Raw genomic sequence first — 18,729 nt, 5'->3', positions numbered from 1 at the left:
ACACACACACACACACACACACACACACACACGAATGAAAAAATCCTAAGTCAAATTATAAGTTTTCATGTGGCTTAGAGAAGTGAAGTCTCTTGTGTGTGGTTAATAAGTATGACACCATACTCATTCCAAGTCACTATCCCAGTGATATAAAATCACCAAGGACATTCTGCTTTACACCCTAGAACTATCACTCATGCTTTAGCAGTAAAAAGCAGCAAAAAACACGTGTGAAGCCCTTGGTTTGATGTCCAGTAAACACACACAGCACCCCATTTTGAAGTATTACACCGTAATGTACCTGACATGTCTCTTCTAGCCACCGCGCCTCAGCACTACACAAACAGCCCTCATGGTTGGTCAGTACTGACTGCCAACTGACAAGGTCTACAATCACCTAGGAGACATATCTCTGGGCGTGTCTGTAATAGAGTCTCGAAATTAGGTTAAATTTCAGTTTTGTTTTTTTGAGACAGGGTCTCTTTGTATAGCCCTGGCTGCTCTGGAACTCTCTCATCAACCAGGCTGGCCCAAACTCATAAAGACCCATTGCCAAATCCACTACTGCCTGGCAAGGCGCATTCATTCTTAAAACTCCTGTTATCCAGAACTTGTCATCTAAGTTCAACTTAGTCACTAAATTACCATTAGACACAGCCGGTTTCAGAGAAATTCACTGTCTACATCTACTCAAAACCCCAGTCACTGCCACAGAGGAGGAAGCTCTCAGCATGACTTCTTACCCTTTCTGTTTTATCTGCACAGAAGAGGCGTGTGTGATGTCTCTTTTGCACCACAATGTAGGTTATTCCTGGTCGATAGTCTTCCTCCAAGCTTATACATGCCTTTCGAATTGCTATTAGCTCCGGCCAAGCTACCTAGGAGACAGAAGGGGAATTTTGTTTGACGGAGGTCTTAGTTCTCAAGCGGCAAGCTGAAGAGTGCTGGGAGGAGGGCACGGGGCTGATGGGAGCACCTGTTTCATCTGTCCCTCCGACACCCCTCCGCGGTAGTAGATGATGCGAGTGGGCTTGAAACGTGTGGACTTGTAGAATTGAATCAGCAGCTCCCGAGCCATGCTCGTCAGGTCCTGCACAACCTCCTGACTGTAGAGCAGCTCCTGGGCAATCTCCTGCCGAGACGTCTGCACCCGCACTGTGGCACAGTATCGGCTAGGGTGGCCGTCCATGCTGCCCACCACGGCTGCAATAGAAGGCTTCTTCCCATCCCCAGCAGGTGGATGAGTGACATCTGCTCCCAGGAAGATGACAGGCTGCTGGAACACTGAAGGCCTGTCCAGATTTAAGAAAACAGTGCCACTCAAAACATATGGGTACAAATCTTTGAGTCTAGAAAAATATATCACCAGGATAACTGCCATCTTAGAAAAGAGGACCTATGCCCGTTAGGAAAGAACACGAACTTTCCAAAACCCAAATCTCTTTAAGTTGTGAAATTTAAAGAAGAGAATTAAATTTATTTTTTCTGCTTTATTTCATACATATTTATCAATTATATCCTATATTTTACTTATTTATTTTATTTGCACATACAGACCCATACAAATATAAACCCTACAAGAATAGGAATTTTATTAAATCTTGGTCATTACTAGTACCTAGAACATTCCTTAGCTCATACTTGGCACTTGGTAAATATCTGTTAAAAACACAAATTCATTCTATGTCACTGATTCCTCTATCTGTGGAATCAAAGAAAAATATGAGTGCTTTTCTGGTAAAAGCTAGACAAAAAAAAATCCAGGTATGGTGGTATCTATAAGTCAACACTCATGTCAGTGGGTGGAAGCAGGAGGACAGGTAGTTGGAAGATCATCTTCAGCTCTGCAGAGTCCAGTTCAAGGCCAGCTTCAGATACATGAAACCCAATCTCAAAAGGAAAAACATGATCCAGACATGATGGCACATACCCGCAGTTCCTAAGATTTACCTAAGCAGGTACATTTTGGCCTAAGCGGGCCAGTCTGGTCCACATAAAAACACTTTGTCTCAAAAAATAAACAAAAATTTTAAAAGACATAAGAGAATAAAGAATATACAAGAGGGGCTGGAGGTTAAGAGCACTGACTGCTCTTCCAGAGGTCCTGAGTTCAATTCCCAACAGCCCACATGGTATCTCACAACCATCTATAATGAGATCTGGTGCCCTCTTCTGGCCTGCAAGCATACATGGAGGCTGAACACTGTGTACATAATAAATAAATCTTTAAAAAAATATACAAGATCAAATTCCAAGCCTAAGGTGTTCCAGAGGCTGAAGAGATGGCATGGTCAGGGGTCAAGATGGTAGATGGCTCTTCCAGAGCATCTGAGTTAGTTCCTAGCATCCACACTGGGCAGCTTACAGCACCTATAACTGCAGCTCCAAGGGGATCTGACTAGCCTCTGTGAGCGCTTGTACTGGTGCCTTCATGTGCACGTGATAACACCTCCTGTACACATGTGTACATAATTTTAAAAATATATAAGAGGCAGGTAGATTGCTGTTGAGTTTGAGGCCAGCCTGGTTTACAGAGCTAGTCTCAGGAAGGCAAGGGCTGCTACACAGAGAAACCCTGTCTCAAAAAAACAAAACAAAACAAAAAACCAACCAACAACAATGACCCATAACAGAGACAGATAGATAGATAAAACGATTGAACTAGCTCCTTACAAAAGATGCCTCCAACTTAAATTGAAACCCAAACATGTTTAGCATCACTAATCAGGGGAAAGCAAATTGAAATAATAGTAAGATAATATTTCTTATAATAAAAATGGCTAAAATTAAAAGTACTGCCAAGTAGTGATAAAGATATGGAATGACTAAACCTCTCAGTAGAAATATCAATTGTTGCAGACAGGTTGGAAAAATACCTGACTGTATCTATTATGGCTAAATTTGTGTATTCTCCACAACTCTATTTTCTATAATCCAGAAATTCCACACAGCATCTCACACAAGAGAAACAAATGCTTACCTCTATAATACATAATATTGTAGAACTATACAATGAATATATACTGTCCACCAAAGAGTAGACAGAATTATATGATTTTATCTACATAAGAAAATAATCCATAGCAATGAAAAATAATTAAATGCAACAACGTGAGTGAATTGTACAACTACAATGTTAAGAAAAGGGAGATAAGACAGGCAGAGTGGTGCTCCCCTTTAATCCAGCACTCAGGAGGCAGAGGTAGGTAGATCTCTGAAGCACGAATTCTAATTGATCTTAATAAATAAAACCTGGAGTCAGATATTAGGGCGTGAAAACTGAAGGATCAGAGAAGCAGTGGGGTCAGCCACTAGAGAGAACTTTTATCTCTACCAATGCTCAGAGCAAAGGGGTAATCCTGTCTTCAGACTGTACTGCTCCTCAGACTGCATCTGTCTCCACCAAACCTCAGACTACACTGAGCTTCTGTCTTCTCCCACCTTATATCCCTCTCGCTGCCCAACCATATCACTACGGTCTCCATCTCCCTAGTGCTGGGATTAAAGGCATGAGATCCCAAATGCTGGGATCACCTTTGTGTGAGTTCTGTTTCTCTTTACACAGATTCAATCTTGTGTAGCCCAGGGTGACCTTGAACTAACAGAGATCCCTCTGCCTTTGTCTCCTGAATCCTGAGATTAAAGGTGTGTGCCACTATTCCCTGGCCTCTAGTGGCTTAGCTCTGCATTCTGATCTTCAGGTAAGCATTATTTGTTAAAATACAAACAAAATATCACTACATTTCCCCTTTTTTGTCTAAAATAAACAAGAAGGCTATATAGCCAGGTGGTGGTGGCACACGCCCTTAATCCCAGCACTCAGGAGCAGGGGCAGGCAAATCTCTGTGAGTTCAAGGCTAGCTTGGTCTACAAGAACTAGTTCCAGGACAGGCTCCAAAACTACAACAAAACCCTGTCTTGAAAAACCAGAAAAGAAAAGAAAAGAAAAGAAAAGAAAAGAAAAGAAAAGAAAGAGAAAAACTATATACAATAAGTACAATTATAATATATACAGGCAATAAGTACATCATTATCATTTGCAATTGACAAATTCAGAGAAAATGCTCCATCATCTATCCTATCTTGGTGAGTTCAAAGTCTTGTACCTAATTTATTTTCTATCATAACTTGCATTACCATCCAAAACTATCTTTCCATATCTCTAAGCCTTATACACTTTACACCCCTTCACTGAGTTTCTTTTCTGTATCTGGTGAATAAGGAAAACTATAACTATCTAGTCTTTAACTCCCTCAGAGACCCAAGAAGGAAATAATATTAACTGAGTAAGCAAGAAGTGTGAGCAAGTGACTTCCAAAAAATGCAAGAAATGACAAAAACAGCTGGCTGCCAGACAGTCACCCAAAGTTCCTCTGTAATGGTGAAGCACCCATCTTTGGACTACAGACCTAGCATATCCTACAGACTTTTCTGTGAAGCAGGATTCTTGAAGGACTGTCCCACCTTGTCTTGACAAGGTTTTGTAGTCATTGTCTTTTGTGTCCTGCTTGTCCAATTTGGACAGCATACCATCAGTAATTGAGGCAAGAGCACTTCCTTGCCCAGTGGCTTTTGCCACAAAGAAAGTAAACTCCATGTGGAGTTTCTTTGATGCCCATCATCTTTGAAGTAGATTGGTGCTGCCAGGAGCAGATCTTTATGAGTTTGAGGCCAGCCTGGTGTACAGAATGAGTTCCAGGACAGACAGAGGAAGAAAGAAGGAAAGAAGGAAAGAAGGAAGGAAGGAAAGAAGGAAAGAAGGAAGGCAGATAGACAAAATAGAGCACACTGCACCAGTGATTCCATTTATAGGAAGATAAAACCAATAGATCAACAGATAAAACCAATCTATACCAACAACAGGTCAGAAGAACAGTTTCTTTTGGAGTTATATGTTTGTAGGTAACTCAGGGTTTCACATAACAGGCATTATGCCAATAAGCTACAGCCTTGGCTCTGGGAGTTACCTATTTGGAGTGGGGAGAGAAAGCCTGGTAGAATCTGGAAATGTTCTAAGTCGCTCTGGTGGTGCTACCTGGTGCTACACACACTATATAAGAAAGTCATTGAGTTGCATATTTGACATGTCTGGTTTATTGGTTTCTATTCACTGGTGGGAATGGAACCCAGGGCCCTGCATACACTAGGCAAGTGCTCTACCATTCAGCTACATCTCAGACCTTAGTTTTGTTTTGTTTTTGAGACAGGGGCTCACTGTATAGCTTTGGTTGGCCTGGAGCTCACTATGTAGATCAAGGTGGCCTGAACTCATAGCCATTGGCCTGCTTCAGACTCCTGAGTGCTGGGATTAAAATATGAACTACCACACCCAGATAAATCCTTGGTTTTCCTTTTCTATCTTTCCTTTTTTTTTCTTTTTTTGAGACAAGGTCTTGCTATATGTGGCCTAGACTGACTTGGAATTCTCCTGCCTTATTTTACCCACTAGTAATGGTGTGTACCACCATATCCGGCTGAAAGCTGTGTCCATTATCATAAACCATGTAATTTAGGTTTTAATAAAAGTATGAAAAACAAATCATGACCTTACCTTTGATGAGGTACAAGTACATTGTTAATTCCTCCAAGCTTTGCATTTATCTTCAGGCAAAGGTTGGAAAGGGTTTGGGGTGAGGTCTTGACAACATTTTTGACCTGGACACATTGTGTGGCCATACCTAAAAGGGTATCTCCAACTCGTTTCACCTCCGCTATAAAATAAGTCAATAAATTAGTTCCCTTTAAAATGCTTAATCACCTAATATGAACAAAGGAAAAAGTCTTAAACATTAACTTTCACCAACCACAGAGTGCCAGCCCTTTTATCTGCTATACCCACTAAGCAGCCTCCTCTTTCCTGACTTGCTGCAGCTCTGGAAGCCAGCTCACTTCCTTTATTCTTCAGGTGCTGCCTGCCACCACTTGCTTGGTCCCTTGAGGTTTCTTCTCCTCAGAACTAGTCTGGTAAAGGAATTAGTCTCCTGGCTCCTCCTTCCTCAGAGCACACACCAGCCTTTTGAATTTTACTTTCTTTTTTTTAAAACATAAGCAATAAATAGGAGGTTACAAAAGAAGAAGATAGAGGGTTGGAGGTGTTTGACAAAAGCTTAAGGGCTGGTCTGCAGTCTTTACTTGGGGGTAACCAAGAGAAGAACCTGAGTCCCTCTTCTAACAGCAGGTATAAATTAAGTACATCCTATTTTAGAAGCAGCAGCCCCCCCCCCGCCATGTCTATTCTCTCCACTCTGATATTCTGCTTTTCACTAGAATATTCTACTTCTTCAAGTTTCCTGCACTATGGAAGGTCTACACAGCATTTCCTGCCCCTATGTCTAGTCACCTTGTCCCAGTAGGCTGGGTGAGGCATCATGGCTGGTTGTATGCAGATGTAGAGAGAAAAGCATGGTGGCAACAACCTTGTAAACAGTGTCTGCTCTACCAAGTTGGGTCTTGGAGTGAGGATAATGTGGCTATATGGAGCAGAGGCCACTGTCTATCATGAATAGACACAAAAGAAGAACAGGTAATAAATCTTGGCCTGGATAGAGTACTTCCCTACCATGTACAAAGCCCCGGGTTCAATCCCCAGCACCACATAAATCATGTGTAGAGGTTCATTCCCAGAATCCGAGTATTGGGAGGTGGAGGCAGAATTCAAAGTTCAAGGTCATTCTCTACCACAGAATGAGTTCAAGACCAGCCTGACTGACACGAGATCTTGTCTCAACAAGAAAGAGAGAAAAGGCAGAAATGGGGGGGGGGGAGGCAAAAGGGAGGAAAATAGAAAGTGCTGTCGTGCCATTTTCCCCCAAGCAAAGCACTCTAGAACTGAGCTGCGTGTCCCCTCCACACACTCTGGCAGTCTCTGCGGCTTAGACCACAGAGAATGGAGAGTTGGGACTGAGGCATCACCTAGCTTAGCCTGTCAAACCTAGGACTTGAAATCATCCCTCATTTAACATTGAAAAGGTTCATACCATATACTGGTGTCTTTCCAGGCAAGATAACCACTATTAGCTGCAGGCCCACATATGTCATTTTCAGGTGTTTAAACATGGGCTCCACACTGTCTGCACCTTGTGCATACTTGCAGAAACATGGCTGACCCTGGATGGGCATCCCTGCATCCTTGGAGATTTTACGAAGCTGGTCGGTGAAACTCCTGTTAAGACAGAACCAGTGGCACAGTGCTTTCATTTTCATACGTAAGCAAACAAACAAAAGCTCTTTCAGCAGTTGCCAAAAATAGACTGGCAGTTGTGCCACTGCAATTGTAACAGAACAATCTGCATTAGTAAACTACCAAATCATCAATCTGAATTTTTATTACTATTTCTTGTGGTATGGGAAATTAAACCCAGGGCCTTAAATCTGCTAAGCAAGCATTCTATCATTAAGCTTTATCTCCAAACTCCATTTTGAATTTCTAAAATAATTTGGTTCAATTGAGATTCAGGGACTAGAATAGCATTTATATTCAAAATATTTTTTAAAAATCAAGTAGGTGATTCAAAACTGAAAAAAAAGACATAGTTTTAGGTAACATAATTTGATAAGGCTAGTAAAGGAAGAGGAGGTGAGCTTGTATTCAGCTGGGAACACATGAATATGCCATCCTTGAGTCCATAAGGTTAGAATTAGAAACAATTTGTAACAGGTTTGGTTCAAGAAATCAACATTATTTTTTTTCATTTTAAAGTTTTAAAATTTGAACTTAAGACATTAATTCAATCTGTGCATAAATCAGGGTCTTGTGATTTAGCCCTAGCTGGCCTGAAATTTGCTGTGTAGATCAGGTTGGCCCTGACCTGACAGAGTTCCAACCTGCCTCTGCCTCCCAAATGCTGGGATTAAAGGTGTGTGCCACCACACCTAGCCTCAACATAACTGATTTTGTGTATTTGCCAACATCTTGTAGGATTCCTTTTTTTCTTTCCACCCCAGTTCTGCTGTCTTGATTTTTCTTTCCCCTTCTCTTGGACTTCCTTACACAGAAGCTGTATCTCTAAGAGGTGACATGATGCTCTTAGACAGCTTTCCTACAGTAAACAAGCTCACTACTAAGTTATAATTGCCAGAAACAGACTAATTTTTATTTTTACCTAAAAGATGTACACCAATGGAAACTCCTAAGAACTAAAGAATTTCCCTAAATAGCATTGCTTCAGCCTCATTACTCACAAATTCTTATTCTAAGTATGTGGAAGCTGAATCGGATTCTCAGAGAACCCTCGGATTTACAATAGAGCACAGGGACTCTTCTGCAGAGTCAGACGGCATTATTATGGGCATCAAGGGTCAGTGCCAGTGTGCCCAGCACATTCACATAAAGATGGTATTTTGTATCTAGAAGGAGCATTACTGAGCTGAAAATGGGATACTCACTTTAGTAAATCTTCCCTACATTGTTTCTGAGGCGCAAAACAAGCCACTGCCCAAACTTTAATTTCAATGCCAGCATAAAACTGCTTTCCTCGCATGTCCCAGACACCCTGGTTGGGTGTGGCTACTGTTTTATTCTTTAAAAAAAACAAAAAAGAAACAAAAGAAAAGAGAAAGATATTACAATCTAAGACCATTTTTGTGGTGAAGAGGGAACAAACAAAACTTTATTTGGTACAGTCAGAAGACAGAAGGTAATAATGAGCACAACTGCAGGTAAATTCAAAGGTGTGGCTTTTTTTTTTTTTTAAATAAATTGGAGTGGTGTGGAAGCAGCTTACCCGGCCTCCGTACTGCAGCATTGGAGCTGGAAGCACCCTGCCTGTGAGCTCCGTCATCTCATTGTGGACAACAATCCCAAATTCCTTCAGGTATGGGTCAGGTCCACCCACCATGCTATTGCTCTTCACCTAAGGAATGTGAAAGCCTGCATATAAAACCAAACAGGAACTATGTTCCCTTGGGATTGTTTATTCTTTTGCTTTTTATCTCACAGCAGGCTAATCTGAAGGCCATGTCTTACTGACCAGTCTACTGATTTCTTCCTGTCTGTCAGGAGCAGATCTCGCTGTGGCTTTGATCATTGTGGATGTCTGATTGTCTGTGAGCTTCTTTATACATCTCTGTCCTGCCACTATATTACAGACCTGCAGGGAGACAAAGAGAAGCTAGGTTTTGTTGAAATGGGCTTCTATACATGAAGTCTTTGTCTATTCCAGGGGAAAAGGGGAGTTATATTAGAAAGTTCTATGCACAAAATACTTCAAAAAGACTAAATTCTACCACTAGTTTAGAAGACTATGTGTTTGCTTTCAAGACATGATTTCTCTATGTAGCCCTGGCTGTCCTGGACCTCACTTTGTAGACCAGGCTGGCCCCATACTTACAGAGATCCACCTGCCTCTGCCTCCCCAGTGGTGGAATTAAAGGAATGAACACTTCTTTTTAAAAGAAAAATTAATTCAAGATATTGGCAAAAGGAAATTCCAGTCGACTTACCTCAAGTGGCAAGTATGTATGCTTTTGCTCTTGTCCCACTTGAAGGCATGGAAGATGGGGGTATTTCAGTTGCAGACTATACTTCTGCTTAAAATACTGAGCTACTGTACATTCCATAGCTTGACCATTTTCTAGCTGCAAAGGAAAGCTAGAGAAAAGAAAGTTTATGTAGAGCTTTTACTTTTTTTTTTAACAAGTAAAAACTACTAACATTTTCTATGTTGATTAGTCAGTTAAGAAACAAAGGTCAGGCTGGGCAGTGGTGGCGCACACCTTTAATCCTAGTACTCCAGAGGCAGTGGCAGGCAGATCTCTGTGCATTCAAGGCCAGCCTGGGCTACAGACTGAGCTCCAGGACTGGCTCCATAGCCACTGGGAAACCTTGTCTCAGGAAGAAAGAGAGAGAGAAAAGAAGAAAGAAAGAAGCAAAGGTCAAGGGCGGAGGATGTGGCTCAGTGGGTAGAAAGTTTATCTAGCAAGAACAAAGCCCTGTGTCCAATATCCAGCACTACATAAACCACATAAATAGGCATGGTGATGCATGCTTATAATTCTAGCATTTCGGAAATGAGGCAGGAGAATCAGGAGAAAGACAGAGAACATGTACACACATGCATATAAGTAAATAAATTGTGAAAAAATGAACAAGGGTTAGGGCTAGGGATACAGCACAGTGATTAGGTATATGTGCAGAATGCATAAAGCCTTTATTTCAATCCCCAGCACCACCACCACCAGAAAACGTCTTATTACTTTCAGTCAAGTCATTTTAGTATTGTATTAGAACAATTCCAAAAAAATTAATACAAAATTTAATATTTTTTTCACAAAAGATCAGGCACAGTGAGTCACACCTGAAACCCTAGTACTCAAGAGGGTTGAGGCAGGAGAACCACTTCAAGTCTGAGGCCAGACTGGATGTAATTATGATCACCATGTACATGACTGGTGCCTCAGAGGTCAGTAGAGGGCCACTGATCCCTTGGAACTAAAGTTAGGGACAGCTGTGAGCTACCATGCTTGGAACTGTACCTATATCTTCTGCAAGAATAACAAGTTCTAACCACTGAGTTCTCTCTACAGCCCATCTTGCTGGCTACAGAGACACGTAAATTTAAATAAGCACTTGGGGTCATCTACAAACTGTTATTTGCTTAAGACAATGGTTTTTTTTCCTAAATAAACAGAGTATAGTTATTAGGGCCACATTTTAAGATTTCCCAAGTTTTCTGATTCCTAAGACAGGGCAAATTATGTGATTTGGAGGTGACAAGACTAAATACACAGATTGGGGAGATGGATTAGGAGGTTAAACTCTCACTTTGCAAGCCAAATATCCTGAGTTCAACCCTGGGATCGTACAGTAGAAAGACAGAATCAACTCTTAAAAATTTTCCTCTAACCTCCACACATACATTGCAGCACACTGATGTGTGCAAACACACACACACACACATGTGCACACATGCACACTCACACACACAGGGGAGGGGAGAACACCATGGACACAAAGTTATAACAGCAAAAAAAGAACTCCTAAGTAACCAAAATAATGTAAGATTTAACAATATTGGGGCTGAGAGATGGCTCAGGAGTTAAGAGCACTGACTGTTCTTCCAGAGGTCCTGAGTTCAATTCCCAGCAACCACATAGTGGCTCACAACCATCTGTAATAAGATCTGGTGCCCACTTCTAGCCTTCAGGGATACATGCAGGTGGATGCCGTATACATAATTAATAAATAAACCTAAAAAGTATTTAACAATATTTACTTAGCAAGAGCCAATATCTTTTTCATGTCAGACACAAATTTAGTGATCCTGATTAGAACAATGAATCTGTCATATAGTAATTTTATAGGCATTTCTAAATCCATTCTCACTTAGGCACAGCACTCAATAGACTACAGGTTGTTTGGTTAGAAAAGTAAGATCGAGTAAGTGGAAAGGAACACGCTACTGGAGTCAGGACACACAGGAATAGCTGGGAGTAACAACGCACTATAAAGGAAAGGAAAGACAACTACACAAATCTGCAAAGAAGTATCTGTCTTCCCACAGCAGCCTGTATGATAGCTAGACCCTAGCAGAGTTATCAAGTACTGAGGATTATAATAATGACAATTGCATTCTTCCCAAAATTCTTAGTTTTGTTTGTATATACATGTATGTAGTATATGTATACACTTGTGTGTGCATGTGTAATGTGTGTGTACATGGATGCCAGGAGTCAACATCAGGTATCTTCTATCACTATCAACTGACTTTTGTGAGACAGAGTCTCTCACTGAACCTCAAGTGCACCTTCTGGCTAGGCTGGCTGACCAGCAAGTTCTGGAGATCTCCCCGTCACTCTCCACTGGCACTAAGATGACAGATGTTCACCTCCAGGCCTTACTTTTATGTCAGCAATGGGGAGCCAAAGTCAGGTGCTCACACCTATACAGCAGGCATTGTATGAATTAACATCTTCTTGTATTCCTAAATACAAGTTGATCTATGTTTAATATACTTGGTTCTGAAGGTAAGATGAACAACTATTCAACAAATATCTAAATATTTTTTTAGAGCTTTTGTGGTAAGTGAAGATTCTTGTGATCCCAAAACCACACTACTGTGTATGGACGGTCTTTGCCAGTGACACTCTGTAACTTCCTCAGGTATCAAATTGCTACCATATTCCATTGTTAACTTGGGTTTCTTTTGTTGTTTTCTTTCATTTTGTGATTTATCAGGTTTTGAGACCTAAAGGGTCTCTTGGGGTAGCTCAAGTTGGCTTCAAACTCAATCCTCCTGTCTCAGTCTCCTAAGTACTGAGATTACAGATATAAACCATCCTTCGTGACTACTATACTATTTTAGATGTGATTGACATACGTTTGATGACTGGCTGGCCGTCTTGTCACATTGCAAACTCGGTATTTTCGTTTCATCTGTCCACAGTGAGTCACCTCAACTTTGAGACCTGAAGAGTATTTTTTTCTTTTTTTAATTACTTTATAAATATACCAATCAAAATTTCCACTTCCTCCCCTCTTTCCACTTCCCTCCTGCTCCCCCACTCACTTTCTCCCTCCCCCTCCAGTCCTAAGAGAAGGCAGGGTACCCTGCCCTGTGGGAAGTCCAAGGCCTTCCCCACTCCACCCAAGCTTAGGATAGACTAGGATCCCAAAAAGCCAGTACATGCAGTAGAGACAAATCCCAGTGCCATTATCATTGGCTTCTCAGTCTGCCCCAATTGTCAGCCACATTCAGAGTGTCCAAGTTTGATCCCATGTTTGTTTAGTCCCAGTTTTTAAAAAAAGATAAGAGTACCAGTTTTAATTAAAATCATAGTAACAAAACCAAATTCAAATGTTGTCTTCAAAAAGTCAAGGAGTGGCCAGGCATGGTGGGACACATCTTTAATCTCAGCACTCAGGAGGCAAAGGCAGGCAGATGTCTGTGAGACAGAGGCCAACTTGGTCTATATAGTGAGTTCCAGGACAGCCAGAACTACAAAGTAAGAATCTGTTTCAAAAACGCAAACAAAAAGTCAAGGAGTGCATTACTTTGGAAAGAATTCTCATACTCTCCTTACCTACTGCAGAAAACAAAGCTTTCTCCACATACACACAAGAAGTCAATAACTTAATACAGGACAAAAGCTACAAGAATGTGGAGACAGATTCATCATATAAAGGCAAAAAGATTCATGATACTCAACCCATTTTTGTTTTTGAGACAGATAGCTCTACATAGTTCAGATGAGTCTTTTTTTTTTTTTTTTTTTTTTGGTTTTTCGAGACAGGGTTTCTCTGTGGTTTTGGAGCCTGTCCTGGAACTAGCTCTTGTAGACCAGGCTGGTCTCAAACTCACAGAGATCCGCCTGCCTCTGCCTCCCGAGTGCTGGGATTAAAGGCGTGCGCCACCACCGCCCGGCTTCAGATGAGTCTTGAAGTTGTGATCTTTCTGCCACAGCCTCCTAACTGTTGAGATTACATGCATGCAATGCCAAGCCTAGTTACATAAATGAATTTATTAGTTCATTCAACAAGTTTTTATAAGCATCAACATGTTCTGGTGTTTATTTTCAAGTCTAAGTGTATACTGAGACTCTGTGGTCCCACTGCTAAGATTATTTGGCTAGCAAGAGAAGCCAGGTCTATCTGGCTCAAGCCCAGACACCTGCACTGTGTTGCACTCACTCCAAGATGACATTAACAGGAATACTTACCTCTAATTTCTTTGGTAAACTTGACACGCTGAGAGTCTGTTAGAGGTTTTGTCTGTTCATTGATGTTCTGAATGTCTAAAACCTCACACATGAACTCAATGATAGGCTGAGCCCGGTAAAAAGCAGTTGCAGATACTACAAACAGAGAAAGGATGCTTAGTATCAAGGAAAAGAAAAGGGTTCAAACCAATCAAACGGAAACCAAAATTAACAGACAGAGTTTCAACTCACCATCAATGTTGAGCATCATATTCCACATGGCAGGTCTCACAGACTGGTGAAAGCCGAACCAGACCTCTCTGCCACCTCCCAGAGGGTGGTAATAACCTTCAGGGGGTGAGAAAAAAGAACGGCCCACCGGAGTGTACCTGAAGAGAGAAGGGTTTGAATACTTCCTACAAAGCATTTTGAGGTCAGTTTGTGAATTGAAATCAAGTTTGAACTGTGACTTATGTCGAAAACTTTGCATGGCTAAATACAATCTGTCAAAAAGACTGACATTTGTGGGAAGGGATCCAAAATAGGGTACTAACCTCATAGAGGGAAGATGCCTTGTAATAACATCAAGTGCTTGTACTGAATCATCCGGGACTTCATTTAGGTGCCCAGCTAAAGCTTCTAAGAGCAACTGAAGGCTCACAACTGACACCCATTGCACAGACACTTTGAAAGTTTGGTCTTTACCCTCACCTGGGAGGGTAACCTCCATGTCAACCTAGGGAAAAATACATACAGACAAACAGGTTTATAAAGGTTGTAGGAAAGACCCCAGGAATATCTCGTGTGGCATATGCATAATGGATACTTAATACTTTTTATAATTTTAGACCATTGGAAACAAAGTAACTGTTCATAAATAAAGGAATAATTTAATAGAAAATATTATACAATGATAGCAGGTCAATGCTGTTACCACCAACATTAATGACCTAGTTTGATTCTGGGGCCCCATATGGTAAAAGGAGAGAACCAACCCTACAAGTTGTCCTCTAGCCACATCTGGAATCGTTTTACCATACATGCATGCATACACACGCAAATAAATAAATACATGAAAATTTAAAATAAACAAATAAGGGAGATACTACAGTGCGGATAAACCTTGCAAACATTATTCTAAGTGAAATAAACCTGAGATGGAAGGACAAATATTGATGATTCTACTTGCATGAGTCATGCTTACAGAAACAAAAGGTAGAGGAGTGGTTACCAGAGCAGTCGGCAGTGAGGACTATGGAACTACTGTGTAGTGGGTAGAAGGTTTCTGTTTTAGATAACAAAAGGATTCTAGAATAGATGGTGGTGACAGATGCACGACAATGTGAATGCTCTTAAAAGTGGAGTAGTTATGCATGTCTATAATCCCAGAACTCAGGAGGCTGATGCAGGAGGACCACGAATTCAAGCCAGGCTGATATAGCTCAAAAACATTTGTCTTGAATTAGAAAAAAAGAGTAAGGTGTATATAACTGTATATAAGTGGAAACAATACCTCAACATACTGTTTAATGAAAAAAAATCACACCATGATATGCAAAAAATAAGCATGTACATAAACATATATGTAAAAAGGTAACACATAAAGTATCTAAAGTGACACACAACAATGTGGGGCTAACAAGGAAAATGGAATTGTTAGGTACAAACATGCAGGAAAGCCAAGAAGCCTCAGTTCTTGTGAAGTGTCTAATAAATGTAGAAAGAAGGTACATGTGTTCACATATTACTATAAATTTAATTTAAATCAATAAAAAAATGTGGTTCTAAGAGTCAAGTTCAGAGTCTCATGTATGCGAGGCAAGTACCACACTACTGAGCTACCTTTTAGAGTTTTAGTTTATGTGTATGGGTGTTTTCCTGTGTACATGTATGTAGCACACGCATGCCTGGTGCCCAAAGAACTAGGAAGAAGGTTCTGGGTTTCCTGGAACTGGAATTATAGATGATTATTAGCCACCACATAGGTGCTTGGAATTGAACCTGGTTCTCACAAAAGCAACAAGTGTTCTTAACTACCAAGTCATCTCTCCAACCCTACCTTTTTAAATTTAAAAATACTTTTGAATGTCAATTTTTAGAGTATTTATTTCTTTGTCTATTTATTAATATAAACGCAGGTTCCTATGGAAGCCAAAAAAGAAAGATAGACTTTCTGGAGCTGAATTACAGGCATCTGTGCTGCCTGATATTAGTCCTGGAAACCAACCTTAGTTCTTAGAAATAGCAGAAAATGCTCTTAACTGCTTAATAAAAATGTTTTGTTATATCTATTTATTTACTCATCCATTTATGTGTATATGCATGTACATTTAGGGTTAGTATGTAGTATGGCACATGTGTGGAGGTCAGAGGACAACCTGTGGAAGTCAGTTCTCTCCTTCCACCCTGTTGTCCTAGGAATTGAATCCAAGTTGTCTGGCTTGGATTATACCCAGCAAGCCATTTCAGTACCCCTAATTTTAACTTTTTTTTTTTTTTTTTGGTTTTTCGAGACAGGGTTTCTCTGTGGCTTTGGAGCCTGTCCTGAAACTAGCTCTGTAGACCAGGCTGGTCTCGAACTCACAGAGATCCGTCTGCCTCTGCCTCCCGAGTGCTGGGATTAAAGGCGTGCGCCACCACCGCCCGGCCAGTACCCCTAATTTTAGAATACTAGGGGTTTACAATACCCTATAACTCTACCTCCAGGAAATCTGATGCCTTCTTCTGACCTTGTGGCCACCACATGTGCACAAACTCACTCACAATCTTGTGCATAAATGTAATAAAAATATTTTATATATATAATATATATACACACACATGCGTTTTTTGAAACAGAGTTTTTCTGTGTAACAACCCTGGTTTTCCTGAAACTCATTTTGTAGACTGGCCTCGAACTCACAGAGATCCACCTGCCTCTACCTCCCAAGTGCTGGGATTAAAGGCATGTGCCACCACTGCCTGACAAAACATATAATTAAAAAAAAAATACTTCCTTTTCCTCTTTGTTTTTGGTTTGTTTGTTTTTAATTAAGGGTCTCACTATGTATCCTGGCTGACCTGGAACTTTCTAGGTAGACCACACTGGCTTGGAATTCACGGATCTATACCTGCCTTTGTCTCCTGAGTGCTGGGATTAAAGATGTGTACTACCATACTTGGCACTGTTTTTACTATTAAAATAGATGTTTAAGAAAATGCTGTGGCCGGGCATGGTGGCACATGTCTTTAATCCCAGTATTCAGGTGGCAGAAGTAGGCAGATTTCTGTGAGTTTGAGACCAGCTATAGAGTGAGTTCCAAGACGACCAAAGATACATAAAGAAACCCTGTCTCCAAAAATAAAAAAAAGAAAAGAAAGAAAGAAGGAAGGAAGGAAAGAAAAGGAAGAGAGAGAGAGAAAGAAAAGGAAAGTATTGTGGTATCATTTTCATAAATGAAGTAATAAAAATCCCACTGTTGTATTTAGGTATAGTGTGAAAATGCAGACTCTCTGTAGAGATGACAGAATCAGTGTGCCCCAGTGCTCCTCTCATCTTTCATTTTCAGCTGGCTAAGAGGCAATCGTTGTGGGAAGTGCAATCAATCAGCATCACAATGAAAGACAACTCTGAGAACTGAAGTGAAGGAGGCTGTGAGCACAGTTCAGCAGGTGCACAGCCCTGAGTTCAAGCCCCACAGTAAGAAAAGGGAGAGCAGGAGAGGAGGGTGTTGGCAAATGGCTCAGTAAGAAAAGGTGCTTGCCAACAAGCCTGACATGAAGGATGAAGACAACCAACTCACATGCACTGTGGCTTGCGTATGCCTCCCCACAATCAATAACCAAACAAATAAAAGAACTGAAGAGTGACCAGAAAGGAGAGTATTGGGTCATCTGGAGTAGGTACTAAAACCCAGAGTTCCTTGCTGTTAACACTTACCCTATCACGTCCAATTGGCAGTGGATGTGCTGTGTACATGTTTCTTTTGCCATCATAACCAGGCTGCCGATCCCCAAATATCTGCATCTTGAAGTGTCGTACCATAGTGTCTACCACCTCCCTTAACAGTAATGGAGACAGTGGCAGTTAGCTTTGAGAAGTGATCAACAGAAAGCAACGTCAACTTGTCATCATGCTTTCATCCAAACTCTGTGTGGGGCCGCTAGAAAAAAGTCAAAGCCACAAAGCTGACTCAAACAATGAAAAAAAATTAACTTATCTGTAGTCCCAACACTGGGAAGGTGAAAGCAGGAGATTCAGGAGTTCAAATGGCTAAATATTGTGTTTGAGACCAGCATAGACTACATGAGACCCAGTCTCAAAAAATAAAATAAAAAAAAAAAGATGGAGCAATGAGATGGCTCAGCAGATAAAGGTGCTTGCTGCCAGTCTCAGGACCCACATAACAGAAAAAAATGCACAAATAAATTAACTAGCACTTTACAAGAATAATAAGTTTCAGACATCTAAGTTTTGCAAGGATGTTTAACCAATAAATGATGTTTCTTATAAAATCAGAATTCTTATCAAGAAATGGTTTTTGAGGGCTGAAGATATAGCTTAGTGATTAAGAGCACTGGTTACTCTTCCAGAGGACTCAGGTTCAATTCCCAGTCCCACATGGCAGCTCACACCTGTCTGTATCTCCAGTTTCAGGGTATCCAACAACTTCATATAGACACACATGTAGGCAAAACATGGATGTACATGAAATAAAAATAAGTTCTTTTTTAAAAAAGAAATGGTTGTTGAAAAAAGATAAGAACTCAGAAATGTGTGCATCAATATATCTAAGATGCATGGTATTCAAGCGAGTAGGATCAATCCCCTTTTTTAATGTTATTGATTTAATACTCTGTATACTACTTTGTTTTATTCCAAAAAGTTTCTGGGTAGTATAGACAAAAAATGCTATAAAATATTCTCACTCTATAAATATTGCTGGTCTAGTTTCTGCTAGACAGAGATATTTTCTGTCAGTCAGTGCCTGGCTCTACTTAAGTAGTCTTACATATACTATGACTTACTCTATGCAGTTCCTAAAACAAATGCAACAGCAAGGAAATATATAAGACAAAGACATATATGAGTATGCAGTGTTGTGAATGCTAAAG

General features: G+C 40.6%; 1 protein-coding gene across 2 annotated transcripts in view; it reads right to left on the bottom strand.

Annotated features, from left to right (window-relative positions):
• Ago4 (argonaute 4, RISC catalytic component) overlaps window positions 1-18,729 on the bottom strand; it is a 66,449-nt gene that overhangs the window by 35,382 nt on the left and 12,338 nt on the right. For both annotated transcript variants that reach the window (XM_026782069.1, XM_005353237.3), the window contains exons 3-15: window positions 17,555-17,675; window positions 14,190-14,371; window positions 13,888-14,024; window positions 13,657-13,791; window positions 12,318-12,405; window positions 9,442-9,589; window positions 8,970-9,089; window positions 8,724-8,852; window positions 8,386-8,519; window positions 6,978-7,162; window positions 5,552-5,711; window positions 977-1,292; window positions 744-878 (exon numbers count right to left, since the gene is read on the bottom strand). In XM_026782069.1, coding sequence (XP_026637870.1) covers window positions 744-878; window positions 977-1,292; window positions 5,552-5,711; window positions 6,978-7,162; window positions 8,386-8,519; window positions 8,724-8,852; window positions 8,970-9,089; window positions 9,442-9,589; window positions 12,318-12,405; window positions 13,657-13,791; window positions 13,888-14,024; window positions 14,190-14,371; window positions 17,555-17,675 — 1,990 coding nt within the window. The remainder of the gene's footprint in view (window positions 1-743; window positions 879-976; window positions 1,293-5,551; window positions 5,712-6,977; window positions 7,163-8,385; window positions 8,520-8,723; window positions 8,853-8,969; window positions 9,090-9,441; window positions 9,590-12,317; window positions 12,406-13,656; window positions 13,792-13,887; window positions 14,025-14,189; window positions 14,372-17,554; window positions 17,676-18,729) is intronic.

This window comes from Microtus ochrogaster, chromosome 10, assembly GCF_000317375.1.
Source record: "Microtus ochrogaster isolate Prairie Vole_2 chromosome 10, MicOch1.0, whole genome shotgun sequence".
Lineage (NCBI taxonomy): Eukaryota > Metazoa > Chordata > Mammalia > Rodentia > Cricetidae > Microtus > Microtus ochrogaster.
Note: the sequence above shows the minus strand (reverse complement) of the source record. Positions and strands in the feature narration are given on the sequence as shown.